The 19614-nt window shown below is 36.6% G+C and overlaps 1 protein-coding gene across 2 annotated transcripts in view; it reads left to right on the top strand.

Annotated features, from left to right (window-relative positions):
* Positions 1-19614, top strand: part of LOC136853997 (uncharacterized) — a 79768-nt gene that overhangs the window by 51464 nt on the left and 8690 nt on the right. For both annotated transcript variants that reach the window (XM_067129944.1, XM_067129945.1), the window contains exon 9: positions 1714-2757. In XM_067129944.1, coding sequence (XP_066986045.1) covers positions 1714-2757 — 1044 coding nt within the window. The remainder of the gene's footprint in view (positions 1-1713; positions 2758-19614) is intronic.

Genomic DNA, 19614 nt, shown 5'->3' with positions numbered 1-19614 from the left:
ACTATGGTTAGTTACAATATATTGTAATGTTTGAATTTCCTTTATCAAATAATTTGGTAAATCTAAAAAAAAATCTTAAATGTTTACAAGTATTCTCATTCCTGTGCATGACTAGAGAGCTAGATCATAGTGAAGCTTGTCTGATGCATGAGAAAGAACAGAGAAAACAAGGGCATGGAGAGGAAACAATTTGTTAGTGTATGACGAACATCCAGTTCCAGCATATTGTTGTTTTGGTATGTCCTGATAGGCCTTATATGAACAGGAACATTTCTTCAGTATCCTTGTCCTTCGGTTTCATATTCATATACCCTACCTTTGGGTCATAGATAGTAGTTCCTTTTCGTATTCTGAGGTAACTTTAGGGTTGAATGTAATCTAAAATCTTTGAGTATCGTTATTATTACTATTAAGTTAGTTTAACAGGACCAGTGACTCATTTGTAGACCTCCATAGGGATGTAATCTAAAATCTTTGAGTATCGTTATTATTACTATTAAATTAGTTTAACAGGACCAGTGAGTCATTTGTAGACTTACATAAGGATGCCCTAAGAATTTGTTTTAAATGAAATGTGAAAATAGGGAGAGATAATATTAAAGATGTTGGACAATTTGAGAAGAAATCAAAGGGAACAGATGAAAAGTAAAAGTGAGAAAGTAGTGCAGCTAGGGCCAAAGGGATAGTGCAGAGGAAACTTTGATACCATGTAGAGTGTGCCACATACAGTATATACTAGTCATAACCCTCATTGGGGTCAGTAGTTGACTAGCTAATGGTAATTCTGAGCAAAGTACAGTACACTGTATAATTATACACTGTATAATTAACTCTGATACATAACAAGTTTGATAAATTGAATTATAACTTGAGCAAAGTAGAGTGCATTCCTGTACTCCCCATCATACCTCAAAGAATTGTGGAGTTGTTCTGCTAAGTTGTGTTTGTTTTAACTGTAATAGATGGCACATTTTTAGGCACGTTAAGATTGGGAGATTTTTTCTAGCCTTGCACATTGTATGGTAAATGTGTAATTTTTCATAGATGTTTTTGATGTTAGTTCAAGTATAGAATATTGGCAAAGCCTTACATTTTTTTTACTGTGTGTGTAATTTTGGAATGAAAGTGTTTTAAATTGTGATTTGTAATTTAACATCAATTTTCTTTCATTGCCAAAGAAAATGTTACTAAATGAGAACTGGTTAGACCAGATTCGTTTTATATTTTTATTTTCATTCATTTTCCTTCTATTTCAATCTTGTTTGAATTCATTACTTTAATGTGAAACATTAAGATGCCTAGCAGGTATAAGGATTTATTGACGAATAGATCAAATAACATCTTTAAAGGTAAGTTTCCATGATTGTAGCTTACAGTTAAACAGTTAATTTGAATAACTTAGGTAAATACAGTATATTGGTGAAAAATTAGGATAAGGGAAGGTGAGTGAGATGTAGTGTCATTTGCAACACCACAAAACTTTTCAAATTTCATTTTGCTTGTAGCTTGTTTAAGGGATGTTACCCTCCCTCCCACTGTATGTTCAAGCAGCAGCACTGTTGTCTCTTTACATATATGTTGTAAATTTTGACCTTTGTTATGTATTGGCACCTTTCTTTTTGCTTGCTTGATATGCCAGCTATGCTGATATTGTTTTTGGGGAGTTTTATCTGCATTTGATTTACGTTACTTTTGTTTCTTTTTTCTTTCTAGCGGTGTGTAGTGGTAGATGTTGTTCAGTAGCATGCAACACAATTCGAGAGGAGGAAGAAATGCCACAGGAAGTGCAGTGTGCCAAATGCCATCACTTTCATGGTGACCAGCCAGTTGGGTCAGGGTCCCTTGTAGAAGTTAGTGAAGAGGCTGGTCAAAATTTGGAAACAGGTCAAATCCCTGACGGACATTCACTTCCTCTTGAACCGTCCTTAGATCGTCCTCCTCAGACCCCTCCATCGCCTCATGAAGGCTCTCCCCTCCTACCGTCCTCCCCTAATCTCAATTCTTCCAAAGAATTAAGACAGCCATGTAGCAATAATAAAGCAAATCCTGATAATGAATACAAAGCCTCAACACCTCAGAATGTAGATGCTGATGTGCTAAATAATGCCAGTGTTGAAAGTTGTGCACAAGCAGTCACTACAAAGTCTATAAGTGTACCTGATTTCTGCAACCATGAGCGGCAGGCTACTGATGAAACTTATGTTGTATATGAGTCTAAGTCCAAAAGTGATCCATGTTGTGAAACAGTAGGTGAAACTTCATTTATAAGAAAAAGCATTCAAGAAATGATTTCAAGGGCAAATGAGTCTTCTCGAAAACACTCACCTACAAAACCATGGTTAAAGGGCTTCTCTGCCAGAGGACATGCAAAGAAGCCAGGTGGTGCTTACAGAATTGTGCCTACATCCCCATCCAAAGCCAGTAGTATGTTAGGAAGTGACACTGATTTAGTGTGTAGTCTTAGTGAAAGTAAAGGGGTTGAAGACCCCATTCCAGGTGAATCCCTTCCCTCCACATCCAGATTGACAGAAAATATTGATGAGGATGATAACAGTAAAAAATGTAAACACCCTTTAGAAAAAAGTTTTTCTGCTGATTCAGCTAAATTACCAACTAAGACTTCTCCAGTTGGTGTAGAAACAGCCTCAGATTCCTTAAAAGCTCTTAACCTGAGTCCAAGCAAGAAAAGAAGAAAAGTCACAGTGCCATGCAGGTTTACGTCTGATGGAACAAGAATTAGCTTTCTCTGCGATGTCAGTATGTACTGCTCCTTTTATGTCATTGGTTGTTACTAGATTGTTTTGTAGTTTAGAATAGCTAACTTTAGGTGTGAATCTTCCATTTAGACGATATGAAGCAATGTTCTGAGAAGTAGAAAAGTAGTTAAAATCGCGTAGTATAAAATATATGACTTAGCATGTAGATTAGTAAATAGGCCAATCTAAGGATAGGCTACATACTGTATAGAATTCATCGGTTAGCCATCTTGATAGTCACATTGTCTTTGACAAGAATTTCTTGCAGGAATTATTTTATATGAAGTGACTTATCTCATCTCAGACTATTCCATTGATGTCATGAGAATGTTAGATTTGCCACCTGTTTGACTTTTCGGATTAAAAAAAAAAGAATATAGGTTTTACATGAGTACAGTGTACTCTGCTTGATTTGGGAAGCTTATATTGCATTGGGATCATTTATTAAATACATGTAGGTAGTTATTGCATGATGACTCACTGGTGCTTTATGTCTGGAGTGCTAGATATGTAAGTTAATTTTTTTATATATGAAAATTAAATTGGGTTAGAAAATACAGATCTAGTTCAATAGTAATTATTCAACTTGGTAATTTCGCTTTCTCCAAATGAATATTTTCTGTTCCTTTTAAGGAAAATGGTGGGGGATTCCAGGCAATTCATGTTTTCATAAAGGTAACTGCCTGTCTAGAAAAAATGTGTTATCACATTTTGCTAGGGTATTGAGAGAAATTTATGTTCATTGCTAATTACATAGCATGTGTGTGATAGAGTATACTTAGGGAAATTTCTTTTAGAATTTGTAGCATGAAATAATTATTCATATGAAAAGATTTTACAAGTTACATAGTAAAAATTATACAGTAGATACTATACAATGGAATACAGTATTACACTTGTAGCAAAACCCTAATATTTAGAAATTCAGACTGAAGTACAGATACCTGCAGTGTTTAGTAGAGGTAAAGTAAAAAGTCTTCGGGAAAATGAGATGGACACTTGCTTCTCATTCTCTCATTTCTGTATTCAAACATAGCAACATTTTCTTGAATTTAAAGTAGTACACTGTATGAGGTCATTGCCTTTTTGAAGATAAGTCAGAAGTATATTTCCAGTTTTGTACCTATTTGATTATTAAACAAGATTAGGAGAAATGTGGTTGTTTACATTTAAGAGAAAGGAGAATTCTGTTTCAGGTAGGAAAAAGGGTAGATCAAAGGTAAGTGGATGAAAGTTATTTTACTTGAGCAGAAATAGTGCATAGAATCAATTGGTTTAGAGTAATTTATTTATACTGTACAGACCAGGTAACTGTTAATAGTTCAGTTGTGGTGTACAGTATTTGAATATCAGTGATATATTTTGGTCTTCAGTCATGTGTTGATCATTCTTTGAGTATATTGTACTTGCTTCCCTCACTTCCCTTGGCTTTATTAGATATTCTGAGGTCCTCTGTAATCCCAGTGACCCCCATTTTCTGTTGAAGAAAATACTCAAAGAAATCTGTAATAGGGAAAGTTATAAATACTTTGTGACAGCAGAGATGGCTGACCTAATTAGATTATATTTTGGCTGTGTCCTGTATTAGATCATAATGCTTTTCCCTCTATAGTTTTTCTTTGATAAAGAATAAATATTAGAAAAACATTATGCAGGATAGCTTTGTCAGCTTAAGTGCAAAAGAGAGAAATTTTTTTTTTAATATTTAAGCTTCTCAGTTGTCAGCACTTAGGGGAATGCATGTTTTTTGTTTTTTTTCTGTATGCAGGTAATGCTATTTTTTAAGCACACACAATTTGTAATGCATGCAACAATATTATTTATGATGTTGCACATGAGTGCATTATTATTCTTAGATTTAAGTATTATGGCAGATTCCTGAAGTCAAAGTATTTTACATGAAATAGGATTATTTGCAGGTCTCAGTGGTTGACGATTCTATTGCTCATCTCCCTTTTTTAAATGAAGAATATATGATTAGATAGGGTATATTATACTATACTGTAAAATGCATAATTAATGAATTTATGTAGTTACTTGGGTTTCAGAGTTTGTGCAAGGAATTATTTGAATGTTGAGGTTCCCATTCAAATTACAAGCCTTTATTTTTACTTATGCCTTAATACTTGGTTAAGAGTAGACATACTGAGTGCTTAATCTGCTTAAGTCTGCAAAGCTGTAATGAGTGATTGCTGAGACCCCTTTCAGTGTGGGGACCATCTTGTTGTTTTCCAGATGTTCTTGGTCCTGAACTCTGTGTCTCTCACACCAAATGTTTGTAGTAGTGTTTTGATGAACTCTTTCTTTTCAAATCTTATGAGACTTTAGGTTAGTGTGGTGATTTCTTGGTAAGTTTTTGCGAACAGTAAGCAGAGACACCTCAAACTCAAACTTATTTATTGCTTCGGGCAGGCCATGAGCCTCAAACAATGTTAGGTGATGACCATGTCATCATAGATGCCACAATTGCTGGTATAATGTACTAGCTGCACAACAAGTTATTATGGTCTTTAGGAGTCCTGTACAGAAGTCACTTGAGGCAGCTAAGGAATTGGAGCTTCTTTGGGGATGTAAATGTAGTTGCTGTGCTAATAGTCTTAATCTAGCCAAAACAAGTCTAGGAAACTATTGTAGCAAGGGCAGCAGGGGGGGATATATTTCTGTTTTCCATCGTCCATCGACCAAAGTGTGAATCATCATTGAGGAAGATTTGGTGATAGTGATATTTCAAGAAATGGCATGGGTTTCGCAAAGATTCCTCAAAGTACACACACACACACACACACACACACACACACACACACACACACACACACACACACACACACACACACACACACACACACACACACACACACACACACACACACACACACACACACACACACACACACACACACACACACACACACACTTGCTATTGCAGTAAGTCTTTACTGATCCTTTGGTCTTGGGAGATTAGAATCTGCAATTTTAGTTGAAACACCCATTGTTTCATTCCCGTCATTAACAGCATCCTTGACTTTATTCCTGCTTTAGTGGGATTAGGAACAGTATTGTATCACATAATGGTCTGTACATCTTAGCATAGAGTGCAACATTAGTTCTACAGGCCTTAATATTGCCCATTCTGTACTGGCATTAAGGGTGTCTTGTTTATGAAACATTACCAAAGGTCTTGGTCATATCTCTTTTGGATTCAATTACTACTGAAATTGCTGTATCTCTCTAAATGACCATGGATTTATTGCTCTGATCATAGTTGTTCATTGTTGGAGGATATTTTTTTTCCATTGAAACAGCAGTATCTTGTGTTTGGCTGATATCTGTTTCAGACACATCTGCTATGAGTTTTTTAGGATGACAATGGTGGCATGATCTTACCAGAACATGGTAGCATAAGTTTTCTGTACAGTATTTTGTTGTTATATGTTTGTAGTTTTCAGTTGTGGCTTGTTTATCCTTGACCTTATAAGTCCATCTGTTAGTGGAAGAGAGACAGAGTTGGATTTCCCATAAAATTCAAAATAGTGTCTTTCTTTTAGGGGAAGACTGGGCTGTTATCAGTTCAAGGGGCGACTGGTTTGTATATGTTGGCGGTAAATGTTGAAGTGACTCATCTTTAGTGAGTGAATATTTAAGAAGCCTGTAACTTTTGTCCAACAGTTGGAGAACCTGGACATTAGGATACAGAAAATTTGTGGTATAACAATGTGGCAAGATGAATGTCGTTGGTGGTATTGTAAGACTTCCAGTACCAAGTTGTTTAGAGGGGTTTGTTTGCTAGTCCTGAATGATAGTTGCCCCTCTAGGAAATCTGTGATTCTTATACAGGCAGTCCCCAGTTATCAGTGGGGGTTCTGCTCTGACAGTGAAAATCGCCGATGAACTGAAAATTGGTGATTTTCGGCACTTATCGGCACCGATAACTGCGTATCGGCGCCAATATCCAGAGATTGGCGCCTCTGTTAGGTATGTATTGGTGCCAGTACCTGAATATTGGCGCCGATAAGCGAAAATCAGTGCATATGGGGATTGAAAATCACCAATTTTCATCTCTGGACAAGCTCCATGAAACCAGATCACCGATAACCAAGTTTGCCGATAACTGGGGACAGCATACAGCAGTGACGGTGGTCATGAATGCCATACTCGGAAATAGATTTCATAAATTACTTAGGTTTTTAGCTGAGGCAGCATTTGTTAGAGGTTTGTCTTCAATAGGGATATCATCCACCTTTAATTTCATGGCAGTGTTTCATATCTGCTCTTGGTGACTTTATGGATAAGTAAAGTAGGATGCTGCTTTTGTTCTATGAGAGCACCTTTCAAATACCTGAAGATGGTGAGACCATGCAGATGACATTGATCCAGGCTTTTTACTTGCATTATAGCTCTCCATGGAAGAATTGCCGGGAACACCATTTTATTCTGGAGCTAGTTGTCAGACCCTACAAATCAATCTGTTTGATTGATTTGTAATGTGTAGTGCAGATTTCATTATCCTTAACTATTTATTTTCTTTTTGAATGCAATAAAAGTGCTCTTTAAATCAAAGTTCCATTTGCAATATCAAAATGCAGTGACCAAAAAACCAGGATACGTTGATGAACCAAGTGTGCAAAAATAAATGCATGAGAAAACTTACTCTTATGCCTATTTTTTGTAGAGATATGCAATTTAGTTTTGGTGTAGGGTGACTAAAGTTGATGGTTGGCTCATATTAATAACTGTAAAAGAATGTAGCTAGCATGATTGGAAATTCCTGTCAGTAGTTGCCATGTTTTATTTTTGTTTGAGGAATATTACTCATAGGTAACAGGGCTAGTGTTGTAACATAGGGATTTTATCTACTTTCCACCAATGCCCTTGTCTCCCTGTGTCTTAACCAAGAGCACTTAATGATAACATACTGAAGTCTACATCCAGCTTTGAGTTTCCACACGGCTGGTTGATAGTTATTGTTTGTTGCATTAAGAAAAACACACCAACCAGGATGAAGTGAGACTTAGTCAAAGTAAAGGTCATAAATGTAAATCAAGTTGTACATGTCTATTACCATATGAATGACTGACAGCAGTTAGACAAATGAACCCTTGATGACTCAAAGCCAGCTGCAGTCCACCATCAGTGGAGTATGAGGCTTATAGTTTAGTGAATACATACAGAATTTTGAATTCTTTCATTGAGTTCCCACCTCCCAGCCATTCTAATTGTTGCATTCTAGGGAGTGAGAGCACTTCACAAGTGAGGCTTGGGACTCCCCTTGTTTGTAGGGGGAATGTCTCAGACATCTTGAACAATCATTTTGTTAGTTTACGCTGCTCTTTCAGCAATCTGTGCACATTCAGCTAGGCACTGAGATGTCAGTGAAAATATGATATTTGTATCTGTCTGGAACATTAATGTCCTTTTGCTACTGATAGTTCACTCTCATTATTCTTGAAAATTGCTACCATGGATAGGCTTTAACCTCCACTTTGAAAGTATGTAAATATATTAAAGAAAGAACTTTAAAATTGCATTTTAAAAATAGTATGCATAGTACATAATGAAGATGGATTGGAGAGAAATGTGTGGATTAAAGATGCAAAAATGTTGCTATTGAATATTGCCATGAACATTGAATAAGCTTTGCTGATGCTTCCAGTTTATTGTGATATGTAGTATGTATTTTTTGTGTCTCTGGTGGTCTAGTTGTTATGCATTTGGCTAAATTTCCTTTCCATTGTTTATTTATTATTTGTTATGATTATTTTGGCTATATTGGAAATTTTGATGACTAATTCATTCATTGCATGTTTATTGGTTCTTTTATTCTCCTTGGATAGGTGTGTTGAATCTCTTGTGTATGTGAATTCTTAATGTGAAAATGTCCTACAATTTTTGTTTTTCTGGTTTGGAAAACTGGTATCACTTACATCACATAGAAGAATCATTGTAGTGTATAGTCTGTGAGCAAGTGTCATCTAGGATAATATATTCCTTAACTGGTAGATATGTATTCATTTAGTATCTTGTCTTATGTTAAAATGTTGACTATAGTGAGTAAGACTTTTCACATGGTTAAACCAAGGATACAGTAGTAATGTTAAGTTATTTTACATTACTGTAAAGGTACAAGTCAAGAGTTGAAGTATTCATTCTTTACCAGCATTAGTTGAAAATGAGGCCGGCATAGGGAAAGTTAGTAAAAGCTAATTTTGTAGTTAACTGGAGACACACATACCCACAGGAAGTGTACATATAAATATGAGCTAGTGCACTGGGAGAACTCTTCACTACTTTGCTGGCCCCCAATTAAGAATTGGCTGCTCAGCAATACTGAACTGTTTTCTGTGTACAGATGAAGTATTTGAAAGGTTGGCAGGGAAAGGAAAATGAAGTTGGACATGTACTTTGATTTGGATGTGATTAAATTTCCTTTCCATTCAAATTTGTGAAGTTTTACGAATTTGGTGTAGAGATTTCAGTGGATTTAGTCATCTTCGTCTGACTTGTACTTTTACTGTATGCTTTAATTGAATGTGTTTCAAAGGTTGTGTTAATTCTGTGGCAAGGATCAGGATTAGTCTGCAGTTCTGGTTGTTTAGCTCTTATTTGTTTTTGTGGATGTTTTATATGGTCATCAATGCATTAAGTTGTTTTTCTTCTATGGATGGAATCATAGAGAAAATATCATATGTATTTTGGAGTGATATAGATTAGTTTGCTTGCCCCACCAGGAAAAGACAGCTTTTAAATTATCAGTTAATATTCCATTGCACCAACATTTTCTTTCCAAAATTTTGTGGGAAAGCCATGTCTTTTGTTTTATTTGAAGTATAACACATATAAATCTCTTGTTCTATACTACATGTTTGTTATTTTATGTAGAATCATATGATTAACAGAGCTTTTATGTTTAAGCAACCTTACGTTGGCATCAAAATGCTTTATGTCAATAGTTGGAAGCATGGCATTTTACAGTACTGTTATGAGTGGGATTTAAGAAGAGAATCACTATTTTTATAAGACCTTTCCTGATATTGAATAATTAAAGTGAAAAGTTGAAACTATTGTATTATGTGTCTCAGGGAGTGTAAGAAGTGTTCTTGTTTTAGCATGAGACCTTAATGACATTGCTGTGATAAATTTTGAGTATGCTTTTGTATTGTTCTTTGATGACCTAATACTCATTTATTACCTTAAGGATGATAGTGATTGCAACACCAACTTCAAATTGATATTATAATTCAGTGGGTAGAAATACATGGTTGCACATTTTCAACTGTACAAAGATAGGGTTCTTCATGTTTTTCACGTGGTGTTTTTGGAACTGCTTATAGAATAAAGAATAACTTGTTTTACCTAGACTGAGATTATATTTGATAAGCATATTTTGCTTAGACAAAAGCCTAGGTTGTGAAGTCTGTCTCTGCCAAAAGGTATAGAATGCTCACCTCATGGAACTATTACTGTTTCTATTCATAATGAGCATACCATCCCCTGGAAAAAGCCAAAATGTAGCCAGGAACTTACGTAGCCCACTTCTATGTCCATTTATTAACGTTAGACATGACATATTCAACTGCCTTTTCTCTTAGATTTAAAACATTGATTGTCATTCATAACACAGTACTACACAGGAATCTGGATATATTGAGACTTAAAGATTTATATTAGGAATATTTTATGTTATTGGGTATTTGGGAGATTTCATTAAAAGTTCATATCCAGGCTCAGCTGATTCAGGCTGGGTCATATTCCAGAAACATCCAAATTTTCTCAGTATACTTGTATTCAGTAATGAAATGTGTTATCCTTATTAATGAGCTAAGTCTCAAATGTTCCAACCTTCTTAATTTGGAATGAAGAAATTTAAGGTAGAATTAAATACTGGCCTGTGATCCATCCTTGGTGTGCTGACTACAAGTATTAAGCTATTTTTTGAAGAAGATGAACTAGTGTTGAATAATGTTAGACTTTTAGTCATGGATTGGGTTATTTTTTAAATGTTACACTTGCTAATTTTTTATTAGCCCTTTGAGGATTTTGGGTGAGATAAAAATCTGTCCGCACCATAGTGCTCACCCTTCACTGATTTAGCAAAAATGCTTAGCAATAATTCATGCTATGTAAATGAATTTGGTGTCTCTTTAAAGTTAATGGGTTGAGCTTTATCACATTTTTAAAAAGGCCAAAAACAAAAACAAAATCTATCACGAGTAAAAGTTAGCAGTAATGAAAAATGTTTTTTTCATTTTATTAACAAATTCATGATAAATGAAGGAAAAGAATTATCAGGTTTCTGTTTGTATAGTGTAAAATTATCACAAATTGTCTTTCCAGTGATATGAAATTCTTTACTATTTGAGCTGCATATGATACCACAAAGCACATTAAAAGAATGTGAAATAAACTTGGGTGGTGTAATTTCACTGAGCAGATAAACAGATTGTTACTTTTTTTAATTTGCAATAAATCAAAATATATACATCACACTTTTTTATAGTGCTAAAGTTTGATCAGTTACCAAAACACCTTTACATTGATGTACTATTCAATAGTATTTGTGCCACATATCATGCAGCAAAACTAATGTGGCAAACAACTCACCCACCCACAGCACATTTAAGTTAGTCAGAGAAAGTCTTAATGTTATTGTTTTTGGAAATTTGCCAGAATTACAAATATGCATTTATTTGCTCTTTTTTCACAATGCAGTAGTTAGATAAGTTATTTTTCCACTGATATATACTTTCAATAGATTTTGTCCTGGAAATGAGGCACAAAACACCATTAAAAAAAATGCAGCACTCAGCTTGGATATCAAGCACCAGTAAGAGGTTGCAGTAATTACAAAGCATCAAACTTAGCTGGTTTAAAAAATTTGTAAAATAAAAAGAGTAATATGCATATATAGTTTATTGTTGAACAGCGCAAATGACAGATAAAGGAGGTCTCTAAAGTTGATTAGATACATGACATCCAAAAAAATTTTGAGAACCACACACACAAATATATATACAATATATATATATATATATATATATATATATATATATATATATATATATATATATAAGTAATCCCTCAATTATCCAAAATAATAAAGCCAAGGCCCTGTTGGAAAATGGCAAAATCCAGATAAGGGCAAGTAAAAAAATTTATGGGTGTTCGAGGGCAACTCCATACCTTCCTCACCCTACCTTGTCAATACCGCAAACTGTAAACACTCAATGTGCTTATGAACAATAGCCATCACACTTTTAAACTGAAAACTTGATGCAAAAAACAGTTATCTACCATATTTTCCCACGTAACAAAATAAACTCAATACTAAATACACTTGCAAAGAGCAAACCCCGTCTTTTTCTCTCATACGCAACCTCAATATGATACGTTAGACAGTCAGTATTTATCATTTTCCTCAATCACTTTAAAATACACTGTACACAGACAAAAGTAAACCATTTTTTCTTTCATATGCAAAATGCAGTAAGATAGGTTACACAAACAATTTATATAATCTTCCAAAAAAATGCACAAAAAAGTTACACAAACAAATTTTATCATTTTTTCCAACCATTGTACACAAAAAAGTAAACCCCATTTTTACAGATCTGATGTGCAACACGCACAACGATGTTACACAATCAGTATTTATAATTTCTCAGAAAAATTTTAAAATACTTTACATTTTATACAAAAAAACAAGTAAAAATCTTTTTACTCTGTCACATACTTATGTATGCTGCCCTTGGTGCTAATGATGGCCAGATTTTTTAAAAACTTGTCAGGAGGTTTACAAGTCCTCTTCCACTTCGTCTCCTTCCACCAATTTGCTATGTCATCGAGACCGGCATCTTCTTGTGACTCCTGGGAGACATTAAGTGGTGAAGTGGTTGGAAGAAGTAGAGATCCTAGAGGGTTGGGGATCAAAGTGGGGCAGCAACACATCAGATTCTTGGCTGAGGAGCCCTGCATATTGATGAAGGCAGCAGAAGACATATTCACCTGCAGTTTCAAGCTGAAGGACTGATTCACTGAAAAAGTGGATGGCAAGGGGCTTGGGTGCATGGGAGTTTTGGATCTGAAGTAACTATTGAGGGTACTCTGATAATATGAACAACGATTCTCTTTGCAATGACAACCCTTCGATACTCTCGTAATTGAGCAGCTGTGCTCAAGGCACTTGGGAAGTCGATGGTGTCCATGTTGGGGTTCTCCAACATCTCAGTAACTGTATCAAAGTCCATTCGCATATGCTTATACAAAGGCAGTCATTTTGGAACAACCTTGTCATAATTGTCATCATCTTCAGCCGCTTCCTTGTCACCAGCAACTGCAACAGCTATCTCGCTGTCGGAGAGAAGTTGGTAGATAAGGTTGCCAGTGTTACCATCCAGCCACTCCCATACATCATTCTCAGGAACATTGTCACCTCCAGTCGCAAGTGTGGTACGGAAGTTGTCGACTTCGAACCCTTGGAGGTTTGTCATGGTCTCTTCTCCATTCAGCATATGGTTCTGGATGTGGCTGAGGGTTTCTATGGTGACATCCTTCCGAGTATCTGTGAAGTTGTAGATGGCAGACTTCAGCGAATACTTGCAAAGATTCTTCTGTGTCTGTTCTCCCCATGTATCCAAGCCTTGCTCCTCCTTCAGGAATTTCCTCTAGTATAGCCTTTTTGGTGCAACAGTAACACCTTTGTCCATTGGCTGACCAAGTGCAGTTGTATGAGGATGCAAATACATGACCCTAATATGACCTTTGTGACCTACCAACTGTGCTGTATTAGAAGTCTAGAAATGGCAGGGTCCTTTTTCTTATGATGAACAATCTCCTTACAAAAATGATTGTGGAACCAATCAGTTACAATCTTGGCAATGAACCAATCCTACGCCAAATGATATCAAATCACTGAGAGCTAATCCATCAGACCACGCATGTCCAACTACCACTGGTTTGCAATGATGCCCACCAGTAGCGTTTGTTTATAACAAAGCAGAAATACATCGCTTGGAAAGCTTTCGACCATTTAAGTTCTTGTCCTTATCATCAGCCTTGGTGTTAGTGGATAAGGAGTGGTAGAATAGATGAGTTTCATCAGCGTTGTAGATTTGCCCTAAAACAAGGCCTTCTTTCCTCATCAAGTCTTGCAGCATCTGGTAAAATTCCTCTATTCCCTCCTCAGAAGCATCCAAAGCTTTGCCTTGAGTCTTGTTAGAAATCCCATGTTGAATTTTGAACCAAAACAGCCAACTTTTGGACACCTTATGCAAGGCTGTGAACTTTGTAGCTGCAGCCTTCAAGTCAGCACTTTGTATGCTCACACCAGCAGCCCTTTGTTGGCGAAACTAGATCAAGTTCGACTGGTCAGTGCCCTCATAACAGTCTTTTGCCATGACCTTGCAGGCTTGACTCCTGGCCATCTTCTTACTGAAGCCCTTCGCATACTTCTTCAGCTTGTCCTGGGATGCTTTGATATCATGCAAGATCGACCGGGCAATGCCCTTCTCCATGATGCATGACCTAGACCAACCTTGCTCCATTCAGCCAATGATTTCAAGTTTCTGTTTAAGGGTCAGCACCTTCCTCGCCCTCTTAGGATTAGGTGGGGCCATACACAAAATACACAGCACCACACACAAAACACAAGCAGGACCTGCAATGCTGCAACACTGCAATGAAAGCCACATGCTTGGGAACTTGCATCACGTTAGCACAGCACTCATGAACAGTTCAAACAAGTGACTAATCGCACATGACTATACAAAGAAGGAAAATGCTCTTTGTTACCAAGTGCACTGATACTTTGTGGATGTAGCCAATTAGTGTAAGATGTTTATGACGCTGTGTCTATCAGTTATTAAAAATGGAAAATTACAATGAAGTCTATTTCCCCCCAGTAGCGAGAATTTTATAAAACATGAGTACTTGCCTACCCGTGCACCTTCTACCATATGCTAGTAAACTGATGATGTACTGTATCCATATCAATCAGTAAAAAGCAATAAACAATTTGATATTTCATAACGTGTTAAGTGACGTGCTTTCAAGCCAATAGCAATTGCGAAAGCTCACTCTTTCTCTCTCTACTACTTTTGCTTTGTGCATGTGTTCATGTGTGTGTGTGTTTCTAGAGCAGTGTCACGTGTTGCCTTTTTTGTTTGCTTTGGTTGACTTACTGTACAGTACCCTTTCATGAAAAGTTTAGTTGATTCTAAGTGAGATTATCGCACATCATAACAGTACACAAGGGAATATTATATCACGGTGATATTTCATTACTAATTATGTAAAAATGTTTTAAATGCGAATTTGTAGATGATGGCAACACATACTGTTTATAAATTGTCTCAGTGCCATCACCCAAAGCAGTGTGTGTGTGTGTGTGTGTGTGTGTGTACTAGGGGATATGGAATGCATTTATCTTATGGATTGTAAAAATAGAAAATGAGAAAATACAGCAAATTTAAGAATAAGAATTACATAAAGTGAAAATAAAAAAAGGGAGGGAGTGTGTATGTTGTAGGCTTCAATGTAAGTGATACTTCGGTTGTTCTCTCTCTCTCTCTCTCTCTCTCTCTCTCTCTCTCTCTCTCTCCCTTTATATATATATATATATATATATATATATATATATATATATATATATATATATATATATATATATATATATATATATATATATATATATATATATATATATATATATATATATATATATATATATATATATATATATATATATATATATATACTGTATATATATATATATATATATATATATATATATATATATATATATATATATATATATATATATATATATATATATATATATATATATATATATATACATACATATACACATACATACACATACATATGCATACTGTATATATTTATTTATGTATTGTATCTCTTCTTTTTTGCTCTGCGCTTTATGTATTTCATTACAAGTTACAGTACAGTACTGTGCATATCATTTCATAAAATGTGAGAAAAGCATACATGTGAAAAGAGAAAACAAAAAAAGCTCTAGCAAAGTCAGACACCTTCCTACCCCACTCCACCCATCTCACACTACATTCCCACCCCCTCCCAGAGAGGGAAACTGCTTCCCTGCTCCACCCACCTTCCAAAACAACCCTTTCTCTGAGTTCCTACACAGCCTTACTGCCCCTCCTCTCCCATGGCAACTTCTCCAGGCCTCCCACACCCCCAAAACCTTTTCTCAGTCTGCTTATGAGTGTAAGCAGTGTTACCAACATTTCCTTAGGCTTCGCAGCATTGTCAACCACTGGAGAGTGATTTTTTCAAATTTTTAAAAATGAATACATATGTATTTATGGCCCCTGGTCCAGTGCTGTCAGATAATGTCGAGTGTCAGATAACGAAGATCTGCATACCTTAATATCCTGGTTTTCATTGCAATGTGAGTGGGATGGGTTGGGAGGGGTAGGTGGGTTTGTGACATTTTGAGAGCTTTTACTACCGGTATTGGCTTGAAATTTAAGCACAGCATCACTTGACACATCATCACACATCAGTTTGTTTATCGCTTTCAATTAGCTGAGACAGATTCATCATCAGTACAATAATGTATCATAGAAGGTTTGTGGGTGGGCAAGTACTTTTGTCGTATGTAAACTTTCACGCTATCGGCAGGAATGCATCATTGTGGTTTCTTGCTCTTGAATGGCTGATTGAGTATTTGTCATGATAACATCATAAAAAAACATAATAAAAATTTCCTTCTCTAATTTGCTACATTTGAAGAGTATCAGTGCACTTTGTAGCAAAGTGTAGTTCTCTTCTTTTTCCTGTTCCATGTCAGTTCTTGGTATTCATGCACACAACAGGTGTTGTGATAATGCAATGCTCTCCCCTGAACATGTTTTTGTTGTGGTGTCTACAGTATTGCAGGTGCTGTTATTGCAGTGTGTGTGCTGTGTATCTTTTATATGGCCTCAACAACTCCTAAGAAGGCTAGGCCGGTGCTAAAAAAAAAGAAAAAAAAACTGGAAATCGTTGATAGGATTGAGGCTAGTTGGTCAAGGGCATGTATCATGGAGGAGTATGACACTACCCAGTGTACCTTGCAGGACATCAAGGCTGCTAAGGACAGGCTTAAGAAGTGTGCTACAAACTTTTGGAAAAAGATGTCCAGGAGTCAAGACTGCAAGGTGATGGCAAAACCCTGTTCTTGAAGTTCAAGGTCAACCTTGATCTGGTCTCATTAACAAAAGACTGCCGATGTGCACATATGAGGTGCTGAGTTGAAGGGTGCTACAGAGTTCACAGGTCTGCATGGGGTTGTGCATTTAAGGTGTCCAAAGGTTGGCTATTTCAGTTCAAGGTTTGACATGGGCTTTCTAAGAAGAAGACTCATAGCAAAGCTGTGGATACTTTAGGAATTTTGGTAGATGTTGAAAGACTTGATGAAAACTGAAGGCTGTGTAAGCCAAATCTACAGCTGTGACAAAACTGGTCTATTCTATTGCTCCTTGCAAACGAACACTTTGGCTGGAGAGAGGAAAAGAGTTTACCTGGTGAAAGCTGTCAAAGGAACACATACCTCCTTCTTTATGTGTAAATGCCTCTGGTGGGCATTGCTGCAAACCAGTGGTAGTTGAACATGCAAAGGAACCATGTGCCCTGCGTGGGTTGTTGGATAGTCTCCCAGTGATTTGGTGTCACTCAGCAAAGGCTTGGTTCACCTCCAAGATCATTTCCAATTGGTTCAGTAACTAATTTGTAAAGAGGTTATTTTGTCATTAGACACAGGACCTTGGAAATGCTAGACATTGGGTAAAGACTTTGCTTCTCATGGTCAGCATGCCTGCACATGCTACCACAACCCAATTGGTTGGTGACAAAGGTTTTATTAGGCTCATGTTTTTACCCTTAATACGACTTTACTTATTCAACCAAAGAAGCAAGGTGTTATTGTTGCAACAAAATGGCTGTATAGAAAGAAGTTCCTGGGCAAGGTAATGGTGGTGTTCAAGGATGAAGAGGAGAAGGAGCGAGGCTTGGATATGTGGGGCGGGGGGGAAGAATGGACTCTAGAGAAACTTCAAAGGTTTTGCTGAAGTCTGCCATCCGCAGCTTTGCAGATGCTTGGAAGAACATCGCTCTACAGACCTTGAAGCACGCTGGGAACGGTATCCAGAATAGTGAAGAGGGCAAGATTGACTTCCAAGGCTTTGACCTTGATGACTTTTGTGCCTAGCTCACCAAGGGATATGGTAATGTTCGAGAGGATGACAAACGGGAGTATTTGGGTGACAACGGCAGCAACCCTGGCTTCCAACTTTTTGTCTGACAGTGAGACATCTGCAGCAGTTGCTGTTGGTGAGGTGGAGGAGGAAGTCTCTGAAGATGACAACGACGATGAAGATGAGTCTGAATCACTATCAGTGCCTTTTCATAAACACATGAGAATTGTTGCCCGTTAGCTTACCAAAATTATGGAGAATCCCAATGTTGACCATAATGTCTTCCCCAGGGCATTGGAGTTTGCTGGAGATGTTTGAGAGATGCAGCGGATGGTGATTGCTTAGCAGAATCGTTGTTCTTATCATCAGTATACTCATGACGACTTTTCTAGACCCCTAACCCCTTGCACCCAAGCCCATCACCATCCACTTCTTCAGTAACTTGTTTGTTTAGCTTATGCAGGCAAGCACTTTGCCACCCTTTGTTGATGTGGGAGGTTTATTTATCCAGGAATCTGAAGTGTCTCTGCCATCTCTCGATGACCCATGTCCTCTAGGCACCTCAGCACCCCTTCTGACTACTTTGCTGCTTCTTGACATCGATTGAATGGTGTAGAGGGGTGAGGAGGAGGACTTATAATAAGTATTTAAAAGTACAGCCAACATATGCAATTTTGGCACAGCACACAGGTAAGCAAGAGAGAGAAAGTATTGTTTTTATTTTTCAAGTCTAATTTTTTATTGTGTCTAGGTAAAATAGGAAAAAATAAAGTGGTACCCTTGGTATATGGGAGTGTACTGTATTTACAGTATACCTACAGTATTGTGTGTTGGGTAAGAGAGAAAATAAAAAGAAGTTTGCTTTTTATTTGTATACAACATGTATTTATACAGTATATTTTGTTACAAATTTGGGAAAATAAAGCAGGGAGTTTTGATGTGCCAAGCAAAGTCTCAATTGTTATATAGTCTCAGTAAGCTGAGTGCAGTCTGAGTGTTTTTTTGACAACAACTGTAGTTTTGACTCCCCTAAGCATGTGTTTTATGAGAAAGAATAAACATGTTGACACAGAGGTGAAAATAAGCTTACATGTCACTCTTAGTAACTTATATCAAAGGGATATTTGAAGACGACAGGACAGCTTGATATGCTAAAATTCATGAGACTTGCAAGATACCAATTTAGACTCTGCAGAGATCTGAATATTCTGGCATACCAGATAGGAGATAAGAGGACAGCTCAACATAATGTATAAAAGGGTGGGGGAACAGATTAGCCTACACATTTCCAGTTGTGGGATTCTCAACATGTTCTACAACATACAAAAACACTGCTGAATTTTGAGAGCTGGCACTCCTGCTGATGCTAACCTTGCTGGACCAGCTGTTGAGATTAATAAATAGCAGTGAATGTGCATATAAACACAGGACCTGTAATCAAGGCATTATTGATCCCAAAACTTAACCATAATCTGTAAAGCACAGAGAAAAGTAAGTATTATACAGTATATTTTAGAAAAACAAGAATCCAGTTAAAAATGCAGTTTAATACTCTATACATAATTTCAGTCATAACACTTATATTGGAGCACCTGTAGAAAGGGAGGTCCAAATCAGAATTTTATGCAACATGTTTTTGAGCTTTT

Source organism: Macrobrachium rosenbergii, chromosome 28, assembly GCF_040412425.1.
Source record: "Macrobrachium rosenbergii isolate ZJJX-2024 chromosome 28, ASM4041242v1, whole genome shotgun sequence".
NCBI lineage: Eukaryota > Metazoa > Arthropoda > Malacostraca > Decapoda > Palaemonidae > Macrobrachium > Macrobrachium rosenbergii.
This window is presented reverse-complemented; position numbering and strand designations above follow the sequence as displayed.